The following is a 23728-nucleotide window of genomic DNA, read 5'->3' as shown; positions in this document are numbered from 1 at the left end:
GTTTTTTTTTGGGGTTACTATTTAAATTTAAAAATATTAGTTATCAGATTATCAGCGTGATAAAAAGTTCATTTTTTTTAGCTTTTATGTTGGAGTTTAATCCATTTTCTAATTTTCCATTGAAATAATTTAATCATTTAATTACTGAGCCTACACGAGTTGTAAACAGAAAGACACAGAAAGACCCATAGACACAAGTCACACAACGACACAACAGTGAAAGTTAAAATATATCGTCCAACATCCAAACTAGTAACGCCTCTGGAAATTTTATATTATTAAAATTTATGATAAATGGTATAGTTTTCTTTTATAAATTAAATAAATACAAATAACATAGTGTTATGTATAATGCTACATTCATAAAATTGGATACAAGATTTTATACAAAATGACATCACTATTGATCTGTGATGTCTTAATTGATGCTATTAATATGTATACATGGACTCCTTCCGATCAAGGTTTAACACGATATTTATTTTGCACCTGCCCCTGTATATCCCTAAATCTCTCTTTGTACATTTCTTACTGTTAGTCACTACAAATATAAAGGATTCTAAACATAGTGAGCCTGGAGTACTTGTCAATATCAGACTGCGTACCAATACTGTCTAGAACCTGAATCCTAAACCAACAGATTTTTGAGAGTAATGGCTAGTGCGTATTGTTGTAGCTGTGACAATTTCATATTAACTGCCGAAAGAGAATACTTTATCATATAATTAATTACATCACCTATTTCAATTAGTTGCCCCTGACGTAAGAAACCAACTGATACATACTGAATTTCTTTGATTAGCAAAAGGAACTGACGGAGTCAGAGAAGACGCTTCTACTACAAATTAATGCATGCACGAAAGAAAGAAAGAAGACTAGCAACAAGTGTGTGTCAATTTGTTCGTTATCTTTTTCGAATAGTAACTAAAGTTTGAAGCTAAAAGCACTACGTACTGCAAGCCTTTAAAATATTTTACAGAGCCTATGATTACAAAGGAGAGTCGAGAAAGTTGCCCCTACCGGATAAGCGCTTATATAAAGTAGTCATAAACGCGGTTTCACGTAAGCAGTGACAACTACCTACTTAATTGCTCACATGCTTAACCAATAATACCTGAGCAACTTTCTTTCGTCCCTACATGTTATAGTTTGCTTAACAGTTAAGTTTTAACTTCAGCAGTTCATCAACAACAGAAGAACATACAGCATTTCTTGATCACACTCTGATCTTCACACTAGCTTTTTAGTGATATATAGAAACACTAGCCTCTTCAAGCCTTAAAAAAAGTGCTTCTTGATTAAAATAAAGAAGTAAACTAGAATTGAGAAGTAAATTAAGACGTATGAGTGATTAAACTATTTAGGAAAAAAGTAGATTTAATGAAACAAAAGCTAGCATCCTCAGCTTTTTTAAGTACTTCTAGCTTTTTACACAAACGGGTCAGGAAATGTATAAGCTGACTTTTATAGAAAAAAGCAGTGGAACTTACAGAACCTGATTACAATCCAGTGGAACTTACAGAACCTGATTACGAGTAAAACATGCAATCTATATATTTTTAGGTTTCGAGCTGCTGCTTGTGAGAACAAAGATCAGCAAGCCGGCCTAGGTCATCCTCGTGGCTCTTTAAAAAGAAAATCACCATGCACACCCCACTTCTCAGTGCCTCCTGACTCAAAAGGAAACAACTCACATTTTTTATTGACCAAAATGGCCTTAGTGGATCACCAAAGGTGCCTCCGAGTTTCCCATAAATTGCGCGCTCCATTCATTCCTTACTTCCCTGATCCAACTCCTACCTTCCTCCCCATACATACTTTCAGAGTTTTACTCAGCTGATCATGTCTTCCGGTTTTTCAACAATGCTCGTCTCCGAAGGCGTATTCGAGACCCTTTTCCCCGAATTTGAGGGCGGCTTCACCCCATGGAATGACCAGGAGCCAACATTTTTCCTTGACCATCAAGATCAAGGCTCGGTCTTTTCTCCAACCCCATTACAAGAACCGGTATTTTCCAACTCCGGTTCAGACAACTCTGATCGGTCTATATCCGGCTCTGTAGTCACGAACAAGAAACGTGATAGCCCCGACTCGGTTCTCAACCACCTGCCAGTGATCGATGAGCGAAAGCGCAGACGGATGGTGTCGAACCGGGAATCAGCTCGGCGGTCCCGAATGAGAAAACAGAAACACCTGGATAACCTGAGGAACCGGGTGAACCGGCTTAAAATTGAGAACCAGGACATGTTGAACGGATTGCGTTGGGTCGCACACCATAGCCAACTCGTACGGACAGAAAACGAACGACTTAGATCCGAGTCACATATGCTTCGCCAGAAAATGAGGGATATGCATCAACTTTTACTAGCTCGCCATATCCAGGAACAGTTATTTTCAGTTGCATGGCCATGCAACAATGTAACGCACATAAACGAATAATAATTATAATGAAAATAATTGCAATTCATTTGCTTAAATATACTCCTACGTACCTCTTTCTTATTAGAATATAACAAGAAGAAATTGACGATTTAAGACACACTTGTGCATATATTTACGTAGCTAGAGAGGATGGAAAATCGTAGTTCGTGTGATTATTTGAAAAACTGTGGTTTTGCATAACATATGTTCAGCGAAATCAAGGTGGTTCAATATAATATTATTCGGTTGCTAATTTTTTTACTTATATTATATGAAATATGTAAGTTATATATTATAGTAATGTAAAGTTTTGTTGCGTAACCTAACTTTTAACGTAGATTATTATAACTTATATTTTAATATTCGGATGAAAAAATTGGCACTGGTATTGGTATTCATTTGTCGGCTATGGAGATTTATTTGTTTATAACATTGAGCTAGTGCGAATGCGACGGCCAATACTAAAATGGTGATATTTATACAAGTATATAATAGCATGATACTGATTAAAATGTTAAAATAAGTAAATGCAGAGACTTGGGTACGTCGTCTTGTTGCAGTATAAGATTGGGAAATAGAACGTACATGCACCAGGTACGTGATAATATAGGCCATTGGATGTCCGGTGACACTTGTATTAAATAATTTCATTACGTCACATGCAATTCAACTTGTCGTAACTTTACGACAAGTATATGTACAAATTAAAGTAGGGTAAACAGTTAAAAATTATAATAATCATACCGTCATTTTCATTCTTTTATAATTTTCTTTTACTGTAAACGTATTTTAACATTCTTATAAATATAATTTCATAAAATTTTTAGGAGAATTATATATAAATATATTAACCATTACACTTTTATTCAAAGAACGTCTCGACTCGTGTCCTAGCTCGTCGGAGAGCTAGATTTGTTTTGAAGTACTTAAGCTACAGTCCAACGCAAGTTTAAATGTAATCCAAGTATCATCGGGGGCGGATTTAGGAGGAGGAACCGGGGGACACGTGTCCGTCCTAAATTTTTTTTTATATTTTTTCACTATTCTAAATTTTACAAAATTATAAAAGTGCCTCTAAAAAATTTAAAAATATATAGGTGTTTTCAGAAAATTTGCTTCGTGCCCCCCCCCCCCCCCCCCCCGACATTTGTGGGCTAGATCCGCCCCGGTATCATCTACTTTGATTAAACACCCCTAATCTCGTTGTTGCAATATTTGTGTATTACGTAGCCAAAAATAAAAGCCTCATTTAGCAGCGAAAGCAACGCTTAAGTAGCCTACTAAAGTAACTTGTGTGAATTTTTTCCAGGTAATTGGCTACAAGACTATATAATCTATATTTAGTACTATTTGAGCTTCTCTATATGTCTTGCCCTCGTTTTGGGAAGAAGAGGACTCGAAGACCCGGTATTGGTCTTTACAAATTTACTAAACATGCTCTTCTTTATTTTCTGAAACACGTATGCCGTATACGTTATTGTTGGTTTGATGATCACCAGCATCTGCGCCCAACTGCATTGTATGCGTTACAGTACAATTAACACCTATGCAGCTGCTCCTGATTCATTGCTTTAAGGCTGCTAGGAAAGGATTTTCCGCCTCTTCCTGGCACACATTCCGTGTTTTTGTCGACTGAGGCAGATGCTGTAGCTTCCCTCAAGGCAGAGGAGGCAGCGAAATCTTCACAGCACTCACTGTTTCTGAACAATGATGATCAGGATTCGATTTCTGGTCATTTTTCCTTCCTTTTTGACTTTGTATTGGAAGTGAATTAAAGGGATTCAAAGAGTTGTATGCATAACTGCCGAACGCATTAGACATGTATATGCAGCACACAAATTTTATGCCTTCAATTATGAACGACTACATTGGCCTATATAACAGCGAAATAATGCACAAAGAGCGTACATTTTTATATCCAAAATTTACTATGGACCATTTTACATGGGTCGGGTTCAAATAGTAAATATATTATTCTCTTGGGACTTGTCCGATACCACCAGTACCAAAAATTGTTATTTGGAAATTGTTTCAAGCAAATGCGCATTCCCCTCTTTTTTTGGACAGGACCAACCTAACCGGCTCTTTCTGACAAGTCTTTATGCGTTTTGAGAACAAGAATGCCCCCTTCCATGCCTGAATTCATAGGGAACCTCTCTGTCGTGGTTGAATAAGAATCGAAAAGAGGCTCGCGGGATTGACGTGAGGGTGCAGGGATGAATTGGATAAGTTTTTCCTCAACAAATAAGTACTTGCGTGAATAAATCCTTTTTAATGAAGAGAGACCTTTTCAAACTCTATTTGTAACTCACTAGAGGTCCGGAAAATAAAGATAAGATGTGTACGAACAAGATACCCAACAAATCCTCTAGATCGCGAATGCGGTCTTGGGTTTTGCTCCTAGTAGAGCTTTGTTTCGTCAACCTTCTTTGCGCCAAGTTTTGGTGTAGCAGCTATATTTCGATTCGACCTCTTTTTTCAAGGATTTCATAATTGGATGTTAAAACCGAGTACAAAGAACTGAAAGCTCAAAATATTCCATTCTTGCTGCTAGTAGCCAATCTTCCGGTTAATAAACGGCAGCTATAGGACGAGAGTTAAGCTAGCCAGCCGTCAACCAAACAAATGCGCTATCCTTTCCTGATGTCGCTTACTTTGATTTGAATTAAAGAATGAAGGCGCTTGATCAACATACTCAATTGAGATATTCAAGAAATATGAATATTGGATGCATAATTTTGGGAATTAAATCTGCAAAATGTTGGGTCCAACATAGAAAAAGTTGTAAACACATATAGTACAATTACAGCCTCCAATTCACAAATTTAACTGAAATTCTAGGTCACGAACAAAAGGATTGATGATAGAATCGAATCCAGAGTCACAAACAGTGATTCGATTGATGATGAAAAAAGAGAATTCTTGGTTCAGTTCTCCACCTTAACGACAAAAAAAAAAAAAAAGATTGATCAAATTCTATTGAGCCTGATTTATAGTGATCATTTATCAAAGGCCTCGTTATGTATATTTCGCTCGCTCGTCAGCGTTTGACTAATTAAAAAGTGGGCTAGGAAGCTGTTGCTTGCTGCTTGCGGCTTTACCTTTTTAAATCAAAGTGTGTATTTATGTGATGGTAATAAGAGTACTTTGAATGTAGGGGTTGTTCTTGTTTTATCAGGATTTCGAATTAGCTTCTGTCGATCAAATTTCTCCCGAGATGAAAGAAAAATAGGTGATCTTTCTCTTTTTTGGTTTGAAAAAAATCCCCCGACCTTTCTTTTCGACTATAAATTATGGACATTCGTTAATGGACCGCTATTTGGTCCATTAGCTATGAATTTGATCAAAATAAATTGTAATACTGAAAAAAAAGTATGTTTTATTATTTTAAAATTTTGTGAATGAAGTATATTATTTTAATATTGTGATGCAAAATTCCGTCGAGATAAAATAAATAAGCCCAAATTTTAGTTAAGGGCCTCGAGGTTTATATACAGTTAGCGTAAACAAATTTTCACAATACTCCCTCCGTCTCAATTTATAGGTCCATTTTGGAATAAACACGCATATTAAGAAAAAAGTTGGTTAGATAGAATATTATCTCATATATAATTAATTAGTGCATTGATAAGTGAGAATATAGTTGAGTTTCAAAAAAATCACAATAAATATAGGATTTAGTGTATTGAGAAATGAGAATAATGTTGAGTTTCAAAAAAGTCACGATTAATATGTGGATAAATTTGTATTGAAAGAAGAGAAGGACAAGTATTTTGATACAAATATTTTTCCCAAAAGAGACCTATAAATTGAGAGGGAGGGAGTAATCCGTATGAAGAGGTTGGCTAATCCGAGATACTTTTTGTTTTTTAGTCCGTCTACTTTGATGATTTATATTTTAAAAACCTATTTAACCAAATGTGCTTTAATCGATAAATTTATAAGATGATGAAAAAAATTATATACTCTTCAAAAATATTTAATTAAATGTGAAACATTAATTAATAATAAAATAATAATAAAAACATTTTTCATCGATGATAATATAATAATTTGAATCGGAGACAAAAGAGATTACACCATCTCTATTTAACTTCATATATCTTTTTCTTTGTTGTAGGAAAACTTGATTTATTTATTCATCGACTAAGAAAGCTAACAGAGTTGGGCCAGTCCAAAATCGACTCTGCCGCAGGTCCAACAAATTTTTTGTGAGCCCAAAGTCCATAGTCCAAAGGTGAAAATAGTCTTAAAGCACATTTAGGGATTAGGGTTTTGGGATCTATATGTACCGCTCAAACACTCTCCTCCTCTTCATCCGTCTATAATTTCCTCTGATTATAATTTTTTTTTCATCTATTCATTTTTAAAATTAAGTATGAATAACTTCAATTGATTTTTTGGTCCACTTCTTTAGTAAATTTCTATAATCTATGAGGCGATGATGAGAATAATCATTTCTCGATGCTGAATTCATGTATGTATATGTATAATTTATTTTGGGTATTTGTATGTATCCATTGTAAATCTGATGACCGAGTTTGTGCGTGTCTGAGCCTCATCTATGTACTTATGTTGTGCTTGTCTCTGTGTGTGTGTCTGAATTTGGAGTGGGAGAAGGTTGCAATGATAATAAAAAATTCCTCGTACTGAATGCTTATGTATATTTGCATGACAGACTCTTCTATACACCCATAGAATCTGAGCAACTTTCTCCTCCTACATAATCTTTGTAATTTTTTGTTTTTTTTCTTTTAGTATTTTTTTTTGCTAATTTTTTTTTTTTTTTGAATTTCTAACATCATTACGTTATCAAAGTTTGAGAACAAGTTAAAGGCTCTTTTTTCATGACTTGATTATTCTATTGTTATACTACGAAATTGAATCGATTAATGGTTTGATTTCCGCTAATTTGTGATGATTTGTTTCTTCCTTGGCTCAGCCAGATTTTAGAACTGTTTGTAGAAGTCAAATAAATGCCTTTAATACTTATTATAAGTAAAATTTGATATTTAAATTATTATTCACAGAAATAGATGAAAAAATGATTTATGAGATCGATCAAGTTCTAATCTCAAAATTGCATGTTCAAGTCCTAGTCAATCTAATAGCTAATATAATTTGAGGATTATGTTATTAATCCGTTGTCTGTCCATAAGTACATGGGTTCTTTGTAAACGAAATTGAGTTGAAAATTAACAAGTCAGGTTGGTTTATGCCCTTTTTTGTGCATGACATGTTACATTGGATCAAATATATTCAAAAATTACTAATTCATCATATCAGGAGAATATAGTAATGTTTTCTCTCTTTTTTTATTTGAAAGATTGTTGTAATTGTTATCAGAGATTGACGTGTTTAATAAATTCTCAGACACCTATGAACAAGCAATTTTGTTGTATTATTGCTTTCACCATCCTAGTGCTAAAAAGCAATAGCTGGTATGCAAGTGAGAAAACTAAAATTGACAGACGAGTGTAAATGACATGAATGGCATCTCCATATTTTTGTAAAGAACTTGGTTTATTATTCTTGAAACAAAACCCCACCAACTACTAGCAGCACAAAGAATGTCATATAGGTGGATTTAGTTAGGCCATTGAGCCGGGAACGTACCAAGATGGATTGAACATTTGAACTAGTGTAAATTGGACTGAGAGGGGGTGTACATTTAAAGAAAAGAGATGGGCCGCTCTTTGATAATTAAGGGAGGGGGCGCGACTCTTGCTGGAGCTAGCATTGGCCGGGAAGATAATGGGTCACGAGGAGCATGTCCCATTGTGTTTGTGTACTTTGGATGTGCCTTCTAGAGAGGTCTGACTCTGAAAAAATTATGTTCTGATAGGATATACAGTAAAGATGGCCTTTCCCTTCATTGAAGACTAATTGATAAGCCACTGTCTTAGTTGTGGACTTATCTCCAAGAGATCTACTAAAAATCAAATTACGTGTCTTGATCTCCTATAACTATAACTATAACTATGTACGACATGATCCATATAAATACAGAGTACGTAAGTGTATTGAAGGGATATTGAGAGTTGAGATCAAGAGAGCAACTCATAACCCGTTTGGTCTCAGTCACCTGTAAACACACTTAACAACCATACCTCGATGGATTTTTCGTCAAACCACAACTGTGATAACCTTTATTCTGTAACGAACTTCATCTTTGTTGATCACTAGATTCCTTTATTAACAAATTGGCGTTGGAAAGTGGATGAATTTGAAGGTTTGGACCGTGGGAGGAAAAGATGGCAAATTGAGATGAGTTTGTATGAAGATGGAAGCTATTATGTGGAAGATGAGTCCGTGGAGGAGTACGTTCCAAAACATGTCCATGATCTACATACCATACCCGGTAGCCAAACCTTGATTGTGGTAAGCAATACTAAAATTTTAGATACCTTGTATTGCATCGATCAAAACTTGCAAGAATACATAGTTAGGGTGGACATTATGGAGTCCATAATGGATATGAAAAGGTATCCCAGGAGCACCGGCTCATTAAGAAGTCGAGGGAGAGTTGGAGATGGACGTTCCAGAGAATCCAGACAAGGTCATCACCCGAAGGTTGGAATACAAGGTCTAAAACCCCGTTGTAGAACCTCTTTCAGGCACTAGCGCGACATAGGCCTCTTATTAATAGTTAATGTATTGTCACGATAATAGTGCAGTGACTACAAAAAACTAAATATAATAAATACACTCAATTCATCTATATCAGCTGTCAACCACAACTAGGTGTATTAAACACCTTAACCTGTGCCCTCAGGGGCAGAGGTTATCCATCCCCATATACAGGGACGAAGCTACATAGGGGCCAGAAGGGGCCATGGCCCCCCTAGGGTTTCCATAGAATTGTAATTTTTATTATATAATTTTGAAAAAAATTGTATTTTATCTATATATTTATAGAAATATAAAAATTTGGCCCCCCTCAAAAAATATTTGTTCGCTTCTAAGAAATATTTAACATTGCAAAATAAAGTTTTAATTCTTAGATTTTGCTAATTTATTGTATTAGACCAAATTTAAAAATAAAAATAAACAAAAATATGCATATATATATACAATTATACTATTTAAAAAAAATCGTAAAATGTGATATGTGATAAATATAAATGATTCTTTTTTAAAAATAAGAATTTTTGGTGGAGGTGTTATCCAAGAAACTTATACCTCACTTCACTTCTTCATTTTCATAGAATAGCTAATCCTTGCATTATCAATTTATTATTTCATATTAATATTGATCTACTCATCTTCAATTTAAATTTCATCATCCGTAATATTTTTACTTATTTAAATTATAACTTGTCATCTTCTAAATAAGCATAATATTTTTGGGAAATCTACAAAACTACCTACCTTTTCTTTAATTATTTACAAAAATACTACCTTCCAGAATTCTTTTTAAAAATACTTTTTCATAAAATCTTTTTTTCAAAAATACTGTTGCAACTTTTGCAACCTCATCTGCAACTCCAGGCGGCGCCAGCCGTGTTGCAACCTCTTTTGCAACTTCATATGCAACCAAATTCCTGATTTCAAGTTCCAGTTTTCGAATGTCGTTTTCGACCTCATTTTCGGAATCGATATATATATATATATATATATATATATATATATATATATATATATATATATATATATATATATATCGATTCCGAAAATGAGGTCGAAAACGACATTCGAAAACTGGAACTTGAAATCAGGATTTGTAATTGCATATATGGTTGCATATGGTTGTATTCAGTTGCATATGGTTGCATTCAGTTGATTCTATTGTAATCTAACGGCCCCGCCAGGGGCACACCATACATCTGTTGTTACTTACAGTTTTCAGTTGCATTTAGTTGCAACTGAGGTTGCAAATGAAGTTGCAAAAGTTGCAACTGCAGTTGCAACTTTTGCAACTGCAGTTGCAACCTCAGTTGCAACTTTTGCAACTGCAGTTGCAACTTTTGCAACTTCATTTGCAACCTCAGTTGCAACTTTTGCAACCTCAGTTGCAACTTTTGCAACTTACAGTTTTCAGTTGAACTAGTTGCAATTGCAGTTGCAACTGTTGCAACTTTCCATTTTTATTTGCAACTTTTGCAACCTCATTTGCAACTTTTGCAACCTCATTTCCATTTTTATTTGCAACTTTTGCAACCTCATTTGCAACTTTTACGGCTGCGCCGCCCAAGGTTGCAAATGAGGTTGCAAAGGTTGCAAATCGTATTTTTGAAAAATTTTTTTTATGAAAAGGTATTTTTAAAAACAATGAAAAAGATGGTAGTATTTTTAAAAAAATAATTTTACAGATGGGTATTTTTAAAAAGATCCCAATATTTTTTTGTAAGTATAATAAACATTTTTTTTTGAAAAGGAGTAAGTATAATAAACATAATATTTAGTTTTTGAGATATTGTCAAAATACAATTTCATTTAATGTGTGTTACATGCTAATTAAAGATTACTGTATAATTTAGAGTTATTATGATGAGTTTTCTGATCATTTTATACTTAAATATATTTAAAGAGAAATAGCTAAATATTTTTGTTGACACAATTATAAATTTGATTTCCTGATTTAAAAGAATGTAAAGCTGTACTATAATTTTTTTACTAGTATTTTTGTATTTATTTTATAATAAATATTTTACGGTGCTGATGAAAAATTTTATTGTATCGAAGAAATTTTTTTTGGCCCCCCTTACAGATGTTTGCTGGCTTCGTCCCTGCCCATATATCTATTGACAAAACTTCTTAGCTAAAATTATTTATATGACATTTTTATTGATGAAAAGTCTTAGATAAAATTGTTAATGTGACATATTTATTACATTTAGATGATTATTTTAGAGACTATTTATTTCACAATTACAGCCCTTTGTCCCTTGCGAAACATATAGTTCATAATATTTGGTCAGTTTTTTGATGGAATCTAAGTATTATTTAATTTTACATAAGCACAAGTATATGTAAAGTATAAACCCCTTATTGAAGTATATATACCTGAGTAACCAGACCCTTTGGGTGGCCAAATCTTTACATAATGAGTTTAGCGGATCGACCATAATATGAGATTTGTATGTGAAGATCCTGATCCATTGTACATGTATTAAGCGTATCTAGTGCAGCAATGAACATAATGGCGTAGATAGAGGGAATCTGAGGGGAGCAGGACTTGACACACATATGTCTATTACTCTCTTGACCTTTTCAGTAAGGCGAGAGAGAGTGATAGAAGATGCAGCATATTGGACGTAGTAGTAATAAATGAAGGTGACTTATATGGTGAACTTGGCCATTTATCAATCTGTCTTTGTTTCTCTCTCTCTCTCCGTCCAAAAAGAGCAAAAGAGTGAAAGACCTTTTGTTTCTCTTGAAAACTGCAGGACATTACACCCAATCTATAGTCCTTCTCAGCTAGGTTGCTATCCATACTATTTATGTTGACGAGATTTCTGGGCATGCCATGTGATCTTATGTTAGATTCTCTTTGGATCTTCTGCTCTTTCCTTCATTTCCGTTCCTTAATCTTCATCAACCCCCATAAGTTGACCCATGTGAGTAAGCTAATGCAGCTTTTTATTGCACCCGCTCTTCTCACCGCTTCTGTTACCTCAATTTAAATCTTTGTATTTTTAATATATTAAATACTCTTTGTGAGTTTTTCATCATTAAAACATGATTACAATGTCATAATGCCCCTGTTCACACATTCTCCTACACAAGGGATAACACATTTGAAACGCAAACATAAAGAGACAATCTTAGCTCACATGATAGGATGGTTAAATTTATTTTTCCGAAATAATAATTTATTTCTGGAAAAAAGTATGTATAATTATAATTTATTCTGAAATACGCCGTTAGTTTTTTGCTAAATAATGAATATAAAATAACTCCTTAATATTTATATCTAAAAAACTTATACAAAAATATATTGTTTTTTAAAAATTAAGTCCTAAAATTAATAAAACAAACCTCCCCAAACAGGGTCATAATCGTTATTTAGGAAAAACTCAACATGAATTGTTTACCAAAAACTCGCGAGTCAGCCTTGTTTATCTTCAAAATGATATATTTTGTTCGGTTAAAGACTCTACCAACTTGCCCTATCTTTACAAACATAACCAAGTTCATCTCACTTGTGGAATGAGCCAATTTTCTACAGGATGTCAGTCTAGTTTCCAGCATATGCATAAAAATTTAGGATTAAGTCATTTAGCAATTTTTCCACGAATATAATGTCATGACATTGGTGGGACGGACCTTATATATGCTGCTACCGCGAGAGTTTGATATGTTCACTCAACTTGCGTGAGAGAGCTGTATAGTACAAAAACTAAAAATCACCACTGTAATAGTATTTGTGTTAAAAGGGAGCAATGCTATAACTTGTTCTAAATATAGAACAAAACATTATAATTATCATCACATTAAAAAAAGAAGTTTAGGTTAAAAAAATTTAATTTGTAATTAAAGAGTGATTTGTAGTTAAGGTGTGGGGTATTTGAAAAATTAGTTAAATATGGAACAAGATAGAACACCAGCCATTGAGATATGTTGTTATTTTAGCACCAAAAACCCAAAAAATCATTTTTTTGGTGCTAAGTTATAGGAATAAGACAGCCATTAACTTGCTCCAGGATCATAATAGTATGCAAAAGAGAAATAAAATCCAAAGATTGACTTTGGTAATAAGAAGCGTAAACAAATACCAGTAATAATAAAGAACAAGTGAACAAAGCAAGTGCAAGTGTGTTATACTGTAAAGTGGGATGTTGCTTGATACTCCCTCCGTCCCACAATACATGTCTCTTTTGGAAAAAAATTTTGTCCCACAATACATGTCTACTTTTAGTTTCCAATGCAAATATATTGCAAATATTTCAAAATTACCCTTCTTGAAAGTTGTATAACAATTAATGGAGGTTGAATAAGAGTCTACATTCATGCATTTATTAGGGGTAGAGGTGAGAAAATTTTATCTAATCAATGCTTTCTTAATATGCGTAATTTTTTCAAAAGAGACATGTATTGTGGGACGGAGGGAGTAATTGAGATTCTTTTGTCATATATAGGTAAAGTTGGATTCAAGATGCTGGAGGATGTCATTTGAACACAAAGAGCATAAGAATGTTTTTGTATTTAAGTATTTTAGAATGTAGATTTGTGTGTGTCACAGTCTCCAGGAGGCAAAATGGTCCCCAAACAGTGCAGGAAGCAAAAGACAATGAATTGTGCAGAAACTTAAAGGAAGGTATGCAAAATTTAGGTTGGATATTGGATAATTATCAAAGCTGGGCACCATTTAAAAAAAGCAAGTAGAGCTAGCCAACAGAACACAAGTCTCCATATTTTATTAGGCTATTCACCATTTTAGGCAAAATGCAAATGCATCTCCTACACTAGTTGTTTGGCTGGATTTACTCATCATGACTACAATCAAAAAGAGGTCCCCCCACTCTTGTTTCAACCACATTCTCTTAATTCTCCATTATAATCACTCTACTGCTGCATCTCTTTCCCTCCCATTTCTTTTCTCCAAACCAAATCATTTCTCTCAGAAAATCTGTCTCCCATATAAATATTTGTTTTTTTTTTTCATGCAACATTTTCTTGCAAGAAGCTACAGTTTTTAGTTCAAGCTGGTCTTCAAAAAAAATTTGACAAGACCCAAAGTACCATGACTTGTGCAGGGCATCTAGACAAAAAGCCATGCATTATGATACTACTACTACTATAGCCAAGCGGTGTCGTTTGGAGTTATAGGTGGTGTAGCTAGGTAGCTAGCTGGGATAATATAATAAGCAGAAGCTGCAGGTCATTGAACAGAAGGGCTATGCATGTATCTGATGTTGTACGAGTGCCTGTGGCCTGTGCTATATCTATCTATATTGTGATCAGAGAAACAGTTTTGTCTACTCTAGCTCCCCCTTCACACCAAAGCTAGTTAAAAACAAAGGCTCTGCAGACATGGCAGAGCTAAGTTATTGCTTTGATATATGGTCAAATCATAAGCCCAGTAATTAGTCACCATCCTCTTACACAAAAAACACTCTTGCATTAATATTTTTTCCCAAGATCGAGAGACATGGAGAGGAGTTATTTTACAAGCAGTACTTTTATTGTTTTGACAGTGGATTTTAAATTTCGACTTGTGATTCAGAGAGTAAATGTGGGATTGTACATAAGTTTCTTATATGCATGAATAAGAAGGAGTTTAAGTCAAGGGTGTTAATGAAGAATAAACGTACAGTGCATGCATAGCAAAGCATAAAATAGCATAGCATGTAAATGTAAAAGCAAAGGGGAGGGAAAAAGAGAGGAGGCAAGGTGGAGCGGAGGAACAAAAGCAAAAGAGGAGGTCTTTCTCATGCACGGATCCCAAGAGAATGCTGGATGGATACCCAGCATTTCTTGCTGGAACTCATTCTTTTTGTTTTGTTTAAAGGGACTTGCTTTCTTCTATTTACATACCTTTTCAGACTTTCTTTGTGTGAGAGAGAGGCCAATTAAATAAAGAGAGGGCATTGATTTATCTATTCATTCAGTGACCAAGTTAGATTTTGTTTAAGATCATGCTTTGATTTTTTTTGTTTCACAAGTCTGCAGCTAGTAAACAAACAAAATAACAGTCACTGGTTAGTTTTCAAAATGGAGGGAAGAAAAGAAGAGATTTTTAGTTTTTGTGGATATATATGGTGATTAGTTTATTAGTTTCCCAATCATTGAGTTGCCTTGCAACCAAGATAAGTAACAAAGGAAAACACTTGCTAGCTACTCAAATATCTTTCTCCATCTTTTTCCTTGTTTGTGTGTGAAAGTTAAGAGGGGCATCAAGAAAATGAGTAATGATACAAGACTTAACAGCAAAAACAGTAACAACTGGTTGGATTTCTCTCTTTCCCCTGACCACATGAACAACAACATGGAGTCTCCTTCAGAGCCTCCTCCTCAGCATTCTACCTCTACTTCACCACTTCCATCAAGCTCAGCTTCTTTTTCTCAGCCTCCTCATTTTAACTACCCAAATTTTTACTATGGTGCTGGAGGAGAAAATGGTGGCTATCTTTACTCTCCTCTGTCTGTCATGCCCCTCAAGTCTGATGGCTCACTCTACATAATGGAAGCCATGTCCAGGTCTCAACCACAAGGTTAGCCCTTTGCACTTCATTTCTTTATTTTTATCTGTTTTTAGATATTTGTATAAATATGGAGTATTTGTGTAGAGTGTGAAGTGAAATTATTAACTTCTGGACCCATCTTTTCTGACCAACATTCGTACATTTGAGTTAGGTATGGTAACTTCATCAACTCCAAAACTTGAAGACTTTTTTGGGGGATCAACAATGGGGACCCATCACTATGAAACCAGCCATGACAGCAGTTCAGCAATGGCTTTAAGCCTGGATAGCATGTATAATTACCACCATAACCAAGCCCAAAATGTTCCACACAACAGCCAAGATCTCTTAAACCTTCTTCAACACAACTCTAGCCAGCAGATTCAGGTCCAGCATTACCCTGATTACTCCTCATTTGCAGGCCAAGAGCTGTACCAGATACCGCAAGCCGAAAACAAAGGAACCCCCCAGCTTTCCCATGATCACAACTCTGGAATGAAGAATTGGGCTTCTTCTAGTCATTACCCAGCTAGTCATGCAGTGGAGCACCAAAAGATGGTAGAGTGTATGAGTGATGAGAATGGGGGAGAATCAACTTCTGTTGGGTATGGAAACATACAATCTTTGAGCTTGACCATGAGTCCTGCTTTGCAGTCAAGCAGCTGTGTCACTGCTTCACACCAAATTTCCTCTGCAGTGGCTGATTGTTTGGTTATTGATACAAAGAAAAGAGGGCCTGGAAAGGTGGATCAGAAGCAGGTTGTTCACAGAAAGTCCATAGATACATTTGGCCAAAGAACCTCACAGTATAGAGGTGTTACAAGGTATATTCTTGTTTCATCAACTGTTGCTTTTTAGTATATAGTTTTCTTTTTATAATACATTACTCTTCTCTGTTAATAGTATTGCTCCTACATATTTCAAAAGAAAAATAAAAATTCCTGCTTTGTTTGATTTTAGCACACTTTTCTTTTTTATTTTTTGATCATGTCATCCTCAGTTCATCATATAGTTGTCTAGTTTTTTTTATCTACATATCTATAATCTATATTTGTACTTGGTCGATCTGTATGTTTTCTAGACATAGATGGACTGGTAGATATGAAGCACATTTATGGGACAATAGTTGCAAGAAAGAAGGACAAAGTAGGAAAGGAAGGCAAGGTTAGCAATTAAACATGATCCCTTTATTTTAAAGTTGTATAAGCAATGTTTTGTATTTTTACTCACTTAATTAACCATTTGTCTGTCATTGATTCTTTTTCATGGCTGATTGTTGCTCGTGTGCCATTTGATCAAATATATTAGTGTACCTGGGTAAGTCTTTTTTCAAGAATCTACTTGAGCAGCTAATCATTCTCTTAACTGTGTAACAAGGCATTGCTAACAAAAGTGGATGTTCTCAGGTGGTTATGACATGGAAGAGAAAGCTGCAAGAGCTTATGATTCAGCAGCACTCAAGTACTGGGGACCTTCAACTCATATTAATTTTCCGGTAATCATACTTGTTTCAAAGTGGTACTTAACGACGTTTTGGGCTATTAGAAGAATATGTCGATTAGTTTATTTAACTCTAATGTGAAAATTAAATTTTTTTATGTAAAATTGTTTAGAATTCTCTGTTTATTTCTTCTGCCACAAATAACTTAAAACTTGTTATTGTACTTGCAGTTGGAAAATTATGGTCAAGAACTTGAAGCTATGAAGAATATGACCAGGCAGGAGTATGTTGCTCACTTAAGAAGGTACAATTCCAGTCCTGCTTAAATTTAATTTTGACCTCTATCATTGTCCATATAATTGATGTACTGGTATTTTCTGCAGGAAAAGCAGTGGCTTCTCAAGGGGAGCTTCTATGTATAGAGGAGTGACAAGGTCTTAATGTTCTGCTTATTCCTAATTTTAAACTGCTGAAAAATATTATAACTGTTTTTTTTTTATGCAAAAAAATATTATAACTGTTGTTTTGAAATCTTGGTTTTCTGTTTTTTATTTTAGCAGACACCATCAACATGGTCGATGGCAAGCTCGGATTGGTCGAGTTGCAGGAAACAAGGACCTTTATCTTGGGACATTTAGTAAGTTTTTTTAATTTAAAAGTTCTTGAATAATTCATCATATATTCTCTTTTTGATGATTGTCTGAAATCTATCAGACCAATAATTTTTTTCATATAGTTATTGAGTCATCTATGTTATTCAAAAAAGAAGGAACCATATATGAAACTTTTGTGGCCTCAATAGTGTGATTGGAAAAAAGTATAATAAAGATACGATTTTTAGACCAATTTAAAAGGCTGCTCCTCAGCAATGCTAGTTTTTCCTTTTTACTGGTAAAGGCTGATAGATGATTCTTCTTCCTTATATTGCCAATACAATGATGCTTAATTTAGCCAATAATCTTTTTGCCTTGTATTTCTGGTTTACCAAACTTAATGAAATTGTTTTTGATGAATCAAACTAATGCAGGCACCCAAGAGGAAGCAGCTGAGGCATATGATGTTGCAGCAATCAAGTTCCGTGGTACAAATGCTGTAACAAACTTTGACATCTCAAGGTACGACGTGGAGCGAATCATGGCAAGCAATACTCTTCTTGCTGGAGAACTTGCTAGGCGAAATAAGGAGGTTACCTTGGCTATTGAGGCCCCTAATCCCAACTCTTTTGGCCATAATCATAATAGTGAACCATGCATATCCTCAAAGCAGAACAATGTAAGCTCTATATCTGAATGGAAAATGGCATTGACAAATCATGCCTCTCAGCCTAGCAAAAGATCAGTTGGTACTGAAGATTACATGGCCCAAGCCTATTCAGTGGCCAGACATGATTTGCTACAAATCGGAATCGACACAATGAGCTCAGTCCCGGATGAGGCCTCAAAAAACTGCACTCCTCACTTGTCTAATGCTTCTTCACTGGTTACTAGCTTAAGCAGCTCAAGAGAATGCAGCCCTGACAAAAACAATGTAGTGCCTCTTGTGAGAATGCCTGCATTAGCAACTAAGTTCCTGAGTGGTTCTTCTACAAATGCTGGTTCTTGGATCTCAACAGCCCAATTGGGTCCACATGTGCCTGTTTTTGCTGCATGGACAGATGCATGACAATATAAAGAAAAGTTGTGAATTATTATGGAGAATATTTATGGGGTAAAGAGTAGTGTCAATGGGGTAGGTGGGACCTGGAAACTGCATGTTATCACAGTTTCCACATTTTCAATTCTCAACTCTTTTCTTGTATTGTTATTATGAAGATCTTGAAAATATTGGTGGAGGGAAGCTAGGAAAAAAATGATGATCAAAACTTAATCTCAATGCTTTCTTTATGTTGCAGCTTTGTTTGTGTTTTATCCTTCTTTATAATTTGCCTTTGGCTTTTATCTGTCCGGTACGTACACCAGCTCAGCATTTTCTAATAATGCAAAGCTGGTCTTTGTTGCTAGTCTTTGACCGCTTTTGTCTCTCATCAGACGTATTCTCAAATAGCAAAATGAAAGATATTTGAATTAAATAAATCATGCAGACTCAATTAATTACTCTTTGCAAAATCAGAAATAAATAAAACAAGAGTCTTTCTAATGCGTGTCAAGTGCATACAATAAACACTAAATTTTTTGAGCGTTTATTGTGTGCTCACAGACACATCATAGAAAAACCGATAAAACAATGATATACAACAAATTTAGCTAACTGTTCTGAGTTTGTTTTTGGCGTTAAGCAGCCCAAGTCAAAAGAAACATTTGGTGCAACCGGAAAATGAAAATGTGAAAGGCACTTTAATTAGATTAATAGTTTTGAAAATCACACTACATATCAGAAAATGATGATTACAGAATATAATTCCTTTGTAAAAAGTGGATAAACGACATTCCATCCCCATCAAATCAATCTTAAAAAGAGGAATGGAGGAACTAAAAGGACTTTATTAGGTTTAATTCAATGATAGCGGTATCACTAGAGAGCCATAATTAGTACTGTTAAGGTTAATCATTGCCAACATTTCTTAACTTTTCAGATTAAGTAATGATGATAATCCGATAATGCACTATAGAGGGAAGCCATACACATTACTCCCTCTCATTTCTTTACGGTTACTATTTTGGAATGTCCCTCTCATTTCTTTACGTTACTATATATAGTAAGTTTAGTTTTCTCATCATTACCCCCACCATCTTCCCCCACTATCTCATATTTAATAATAAAAACTACTATTACACCCACTACTTTCCTCCACTATCTCAAATCTATTATTAAATATTGATAGGTCCCACCACTTTACCCACTTTTCATCTAACTTTACTCATTTTCTATACATTGTCTTGGTCTCCGTGTCCCCCTCCAATGTAAACAATTACAATTGAGGGGGACGGAGGGAGTACACAACACTCAGCACACTGTCGCTCGAAACAGACTCAGCCGACACTCATATTCATTATAGAGTTTGTGTATACTCAAAATTATTTATCTGATTGGTAGCGAAAGCATTTAACCAAAAAATTGAAATTTCGGAGGATTCTGTCTTTCTTTCTTTATTCTGTTTTCATTATTGTAGTCTTCACCTTTGTAGACTATAAATTCATTCGATTATAAATAATTAGAGTATGTCAAAATAAAGGACTATAGTAAAGCGAAGACATGTATTTTGGAATTATAAACCAGCTCTTAATTTTCTTTTGAAATTATTAATATTATCTTTTTTAAGTTGCCAAAGATAAATGGTCAAATACAATAAAACCTATACAAAGTAATATCCTTGAATATACAAAGTATTATTATAGAGAGTTTATTTTTCAGTAGCGGTAACATGATAAATTTATGATTTTAAAAATTAATAAATAAAATAACTATTTCACATCTCAAAAACATGAATTCAAAAAAAATATTGATTATTATATTTCGATATGTTGTGGACCGATACATGTTTGGTTTTGATCTCAAAACAAAATGAAATGTATATAATTATTTCAGTATTTGAGTTTTGTAGATATTAAATCGAAAGAGTCAAATATATCTATTTTTACAATAATATGGTCTATTTACATTTTCATAATTTAATACAGTTTATTATTTACAAATATTATTAATGTTTTAAATATTTTGACTTTAAATTATATTAAAATTATTTTTAATATATAAAAACTAAATTAAAATTTATATATGATTTTCAAAAATATTTTATATAATACTTTTAGTTTTAAGAAATTCTGAAATAAATTATAAATAAAAATGAAAAATAATCAAAAAAGGAAAAAGAAATATCTCATGACGCTGAGAAATAATTTACGAGAAATGTTGGGTAAAACTAAAATTACAAAAAGAGAGAAATGATACGATTTATAAAACAAACCAACAAGAGAAGGTTAACTGTTCTCTTTCCCTTGTTACCTCGCCAAACAGTCCCCATGATTAGATCAAACAAAGATGAATTCATTATTGGGTTTTTTTCATAAATACCCAATTCTAAAAGATTTTTTTATAGAGATATTATCATTTTTTAAAACAAATTGCAAAAATATTATCTTTTAAAAATCTATATAATTCTTAAAGCATGAGTCATTTTTTAAGGCTGCTTTGGTAATTTCACTTTCTCTTGGATCAACCCATTAAGCTTCGGATCAACCCGGCAGCTTTCTCATTCAACTTAACACTGTGAAAGAATATTCCGGGTTTTTATGCGACCCACCCGATTTCCACTGGGCATGCAGCAAGTTCCTGCCATATCAGGAGCGTGGCATTTATTGCTGTTCCATTGATCAAGCCACTCATTGAGCTTTTTGGATCTCATAGCATCTTCCAACCATATGAGAGTTTGAAAAAGGCATTGAATTCGGTTCCTCCAATCGTGGCACTCATTACTACGTCTAATTGATTTCAAATTCAAACATGATAATTAATCATAACAAATCCGTGCTTATTTATCTAAATCAATCTCTTCCTCCTCCATTATGCTCTCTGCTATTTTTTATTTAAAATTCGAAATTCTTATTATCTACTTGCATCTGTAATCATTTGATCATTTTTTCTCTCTCGATTTGTAGAGTGTATGGTAGTAACATTTATTTTATATTGCAGTGATAACGGTGGTCGTGTTTTTTTAGCATGAAGACGGATTCAACGTCGTCAACAGGTTTTGCAATCCTTTCTATGATAATGTTGCAGTATCGAAATCCTCGATTATAATCGTAAAATTTTGTTTGTGCAGGTGTGAAAAGAAATGGACGTGGATCGTGGTAAAAGTGTTGAGACAATTTCCAAAAATCAAAAGAAAGCACATGCATCAGGTAATTGATCTCCGCACTAGAGTAAGGTTTTCATACGCATTCATTTTCAAGATACAGTACTCTTGGTCTTGGTTCCTCAAAAGTCTTAGACGCGATCGTATTGTCGTTAACGTCTTCATGTAGAATCATTAGTGTGATATACAACAATTTGTAATAAGTTTGTGTCTGTTATTAATTAATAGGTATTCTCATGTGGGGAGCTCATATGATTCACCTAATATTGGATTAAGGTAGTTATTGGGTGAAAGTTTGGAAAGCTGGAGAGGCATTTTTTGAAAGTATACGACCTCCACATATGGGATTGTGGCTTAGCATTGGTGTATGTTCTATTTTTTTGTATTTTTGTTCCAGTTTTTAAGTTTTTTATATTGTATAGATGACATGATATTTTGTAATTAATTTTTTTGACATTATTTTTGCATAATTTCCTTTCGTATTGATAGTGATTATGATGCATATATGTCCACTAATGCATTTATTGATCCTTTTTTTATGATTGAGTTTTCCTTGCAGCTGCTGAAAAGAGATGATTCGTCTAGGCCACTATCGGATGCTCACCGTGTGGAGATTTATATTCACTTTTTCTCAACATCTGATCAAGGCTTTTTGTTTACTTCTTATTGCTTTTGACAAGAGACACCGAGAATGAATATGACCTAATTTCCGTCCAGATACATGAATCTAGCCTACTATAACTCATATGTGTATAAGGAAATGTAGTCAAAATATATTTGATTTTCGATGATTTTGGCATTAATTCTTTTTTGTATAATATGTAGTGGTTTCCATATTCACTATATTCAATTTTCAAATCTAGACCTTTTGTTATAATTTCAAATTAATGGAGTACTTTTTCACTTCACAATTTTAGCTCTCGATAAGAAAGTTTTTATATATTAGATTTTTAAATATTTGGATACATAGATTTAGACTGTTATAGCTCATATGCAAATAGGAAAGTCAAACTTTATTTGATTTTCATTGATGTTGACATTAATTACTAAAATACCATTTACATTTAATGTTTGTGGTTTCCACGTTCATTATATTTAAATTTTCAAATCAAGACTTTTTGTTATAATTTCAAATTAATAGAGTTTTTTTTTCACTCCATAATTTTAGATCTTGATAAGAAAGTTTTTAAATATTTGACCTTTTAAATTTTTGGATACATGAGTCTATCATGCTATAACCCATATGTAAATAAGGAAAAATAGTCGAATTTTATTTTATTTAACTGATTTTGGCCGTTATTATTACAATCCTTTTTTGTATAATATATATTGGTTTCCATATTCAATACATTTAATTTTCAAATCAAGTCTTTTGATATTTTTATATATTAATTATTATTTTTGAATATTTTCTGATACATGGATATAGACTGCTATAATTCATAGCAAAAATGGAAACGTAGTCAAACATAATTTGATTTCCATCTTTTTTAGCATTTAATATTACAAACCTTTTTCGTATAATTTGTGCAGTTTTCATATTTACTATATTCAATTTTCAGATGGACTTTTTGTTTTAATTTCCGATTAATGGAGTATTTTTTTTTTCACTTCACAATTTTAACTCTTGATAAAGAAGTTTCTATATATTAGACTCTTAAAATTTTCAGATACATGAATCCAGCCTGCTATAACTTATATGTAAATAAGGAAAAATAGTCAAATTTTATTTGATTTTCAATAATTTTGGCATTTATTATTATAATCCATTTTTGTATAAAATGTGGTGGTTTACATATACACTATATTTAATTTTCTAATCAAAACTTTTTGTTATAAATTCAAATTAATGGAGTCTTTTCTCATTCCATAATTTCAGCTCTTGATATATAAGGAAGTATTCATACACTCGGTTTTACAAATTTTTGATACATGAATCTGGACTGT

The 23728-nt window shown here is 33.6% G+C and overlaps 1 protein-coding gene and 2 non-coding genes across 4 annotated transcripts; all 3 read left to right on the top strand.

Moving 5' to 3' along the window:
* The first annotated feature begins 6857 nt into the window (after positions 1-6857).
* LOC135151868 (small nucleolar RNA snoR126) lies at positions 6858-6981 on the top strand. The gene has a single exon (XR_010290776.1). It is a non-coding gene; the product is annotated as a small nucleolar RNA snoR126 (small nucleolar RNA).
* A 57-nt stretch (positions 6982-7038) lies between these two features.
* LOC135151866 (small nucleolar RNA snoR8a) lies at positions 7039-7132 on the top strand. The gene has a single exon (XR_010290774.1). It is a non-coding gene; the product is annotated as a small nucleolar RNA snoR8a (small nucleolar RNA).
* Positions 7133-10894: 3762 nt separating this feature from the next.
* LOC108211603 (AP2-like ethylene-responsive transcription factor ANT) lies at positions 10895-18879 on the top strand. 2 transcript variants are annotated; one of them, XM_017383240.2, is made up of 9 exons: positions 10895-15578; positions 15721-16372; positions 16630-16712; positions 16857-16865; positions 16955-17043; positions 17220-17293; positions 17373-17423; positions 17547-17626; positions 18017-18879. In XM_017383240.2, the coding sequence occupies exons 1-9, from the start codon at positions 15269-15271 to the stop codon at positions 18649-18651; spliced, it is 1983 nt and encodes a 660-aa protein (XP_017238729.1). In that variant the 5' UTR covers positions 10895-15268; the 3' UTR covers positions 18652-18879. The 2 variants fall into 2 exon arrangements, with proteins under 2 accessions (XP_017238729.1, XP_017238730.1); XM_017383241.2 differs by having other exon boundaries at positions 10898-15578; positions 17550-17626.
* Positions 18880-23728: the final 4849 nt, after the last annotated feature.

Source organism: Daucus carota, chromosome 3, assembly GCF_001625215.2.
Source record: "Daucus carota subsp. sativus chromosome 3, DH1 v3.0, whole genome shotgun sequence".
In the NCBI taxonomy this organism is placed as follows: Eukaryota; Viridiplantae; Streptophyta; class Magnoliopsida; order Apiales; family Apiaceae; genus Daucus; species Daucus carota.
This window is presented reverse-complemented; position numbering and strand designations above follow the sequence as displayed.

Excerpts from the sequence above, each read along its gene's own strand:
- LOC108211603 (XM_017383240.2), top strand. The coding sequence starts at position 15,269 with ATGAGTAATGATACAAGACTTAACAGCAAAAACAGTAACAACTGGTTG. Across the intron at positions 15,579-15,720 it reads GTCCAGGTCTCAACCACAAG|GTATGGTAACTTCATCAACT; the intron begins GTTAGCCCTTTG and ends CATTTGAGTTAG. Across the intron at positions 17,627-18,016 it reads CCTTTATCTTGGGACATTTA|GCACCCAAGAGGAAGCAGCT; the intron begins GTAAGTTTTTTT and ends AAACTAATGCAG.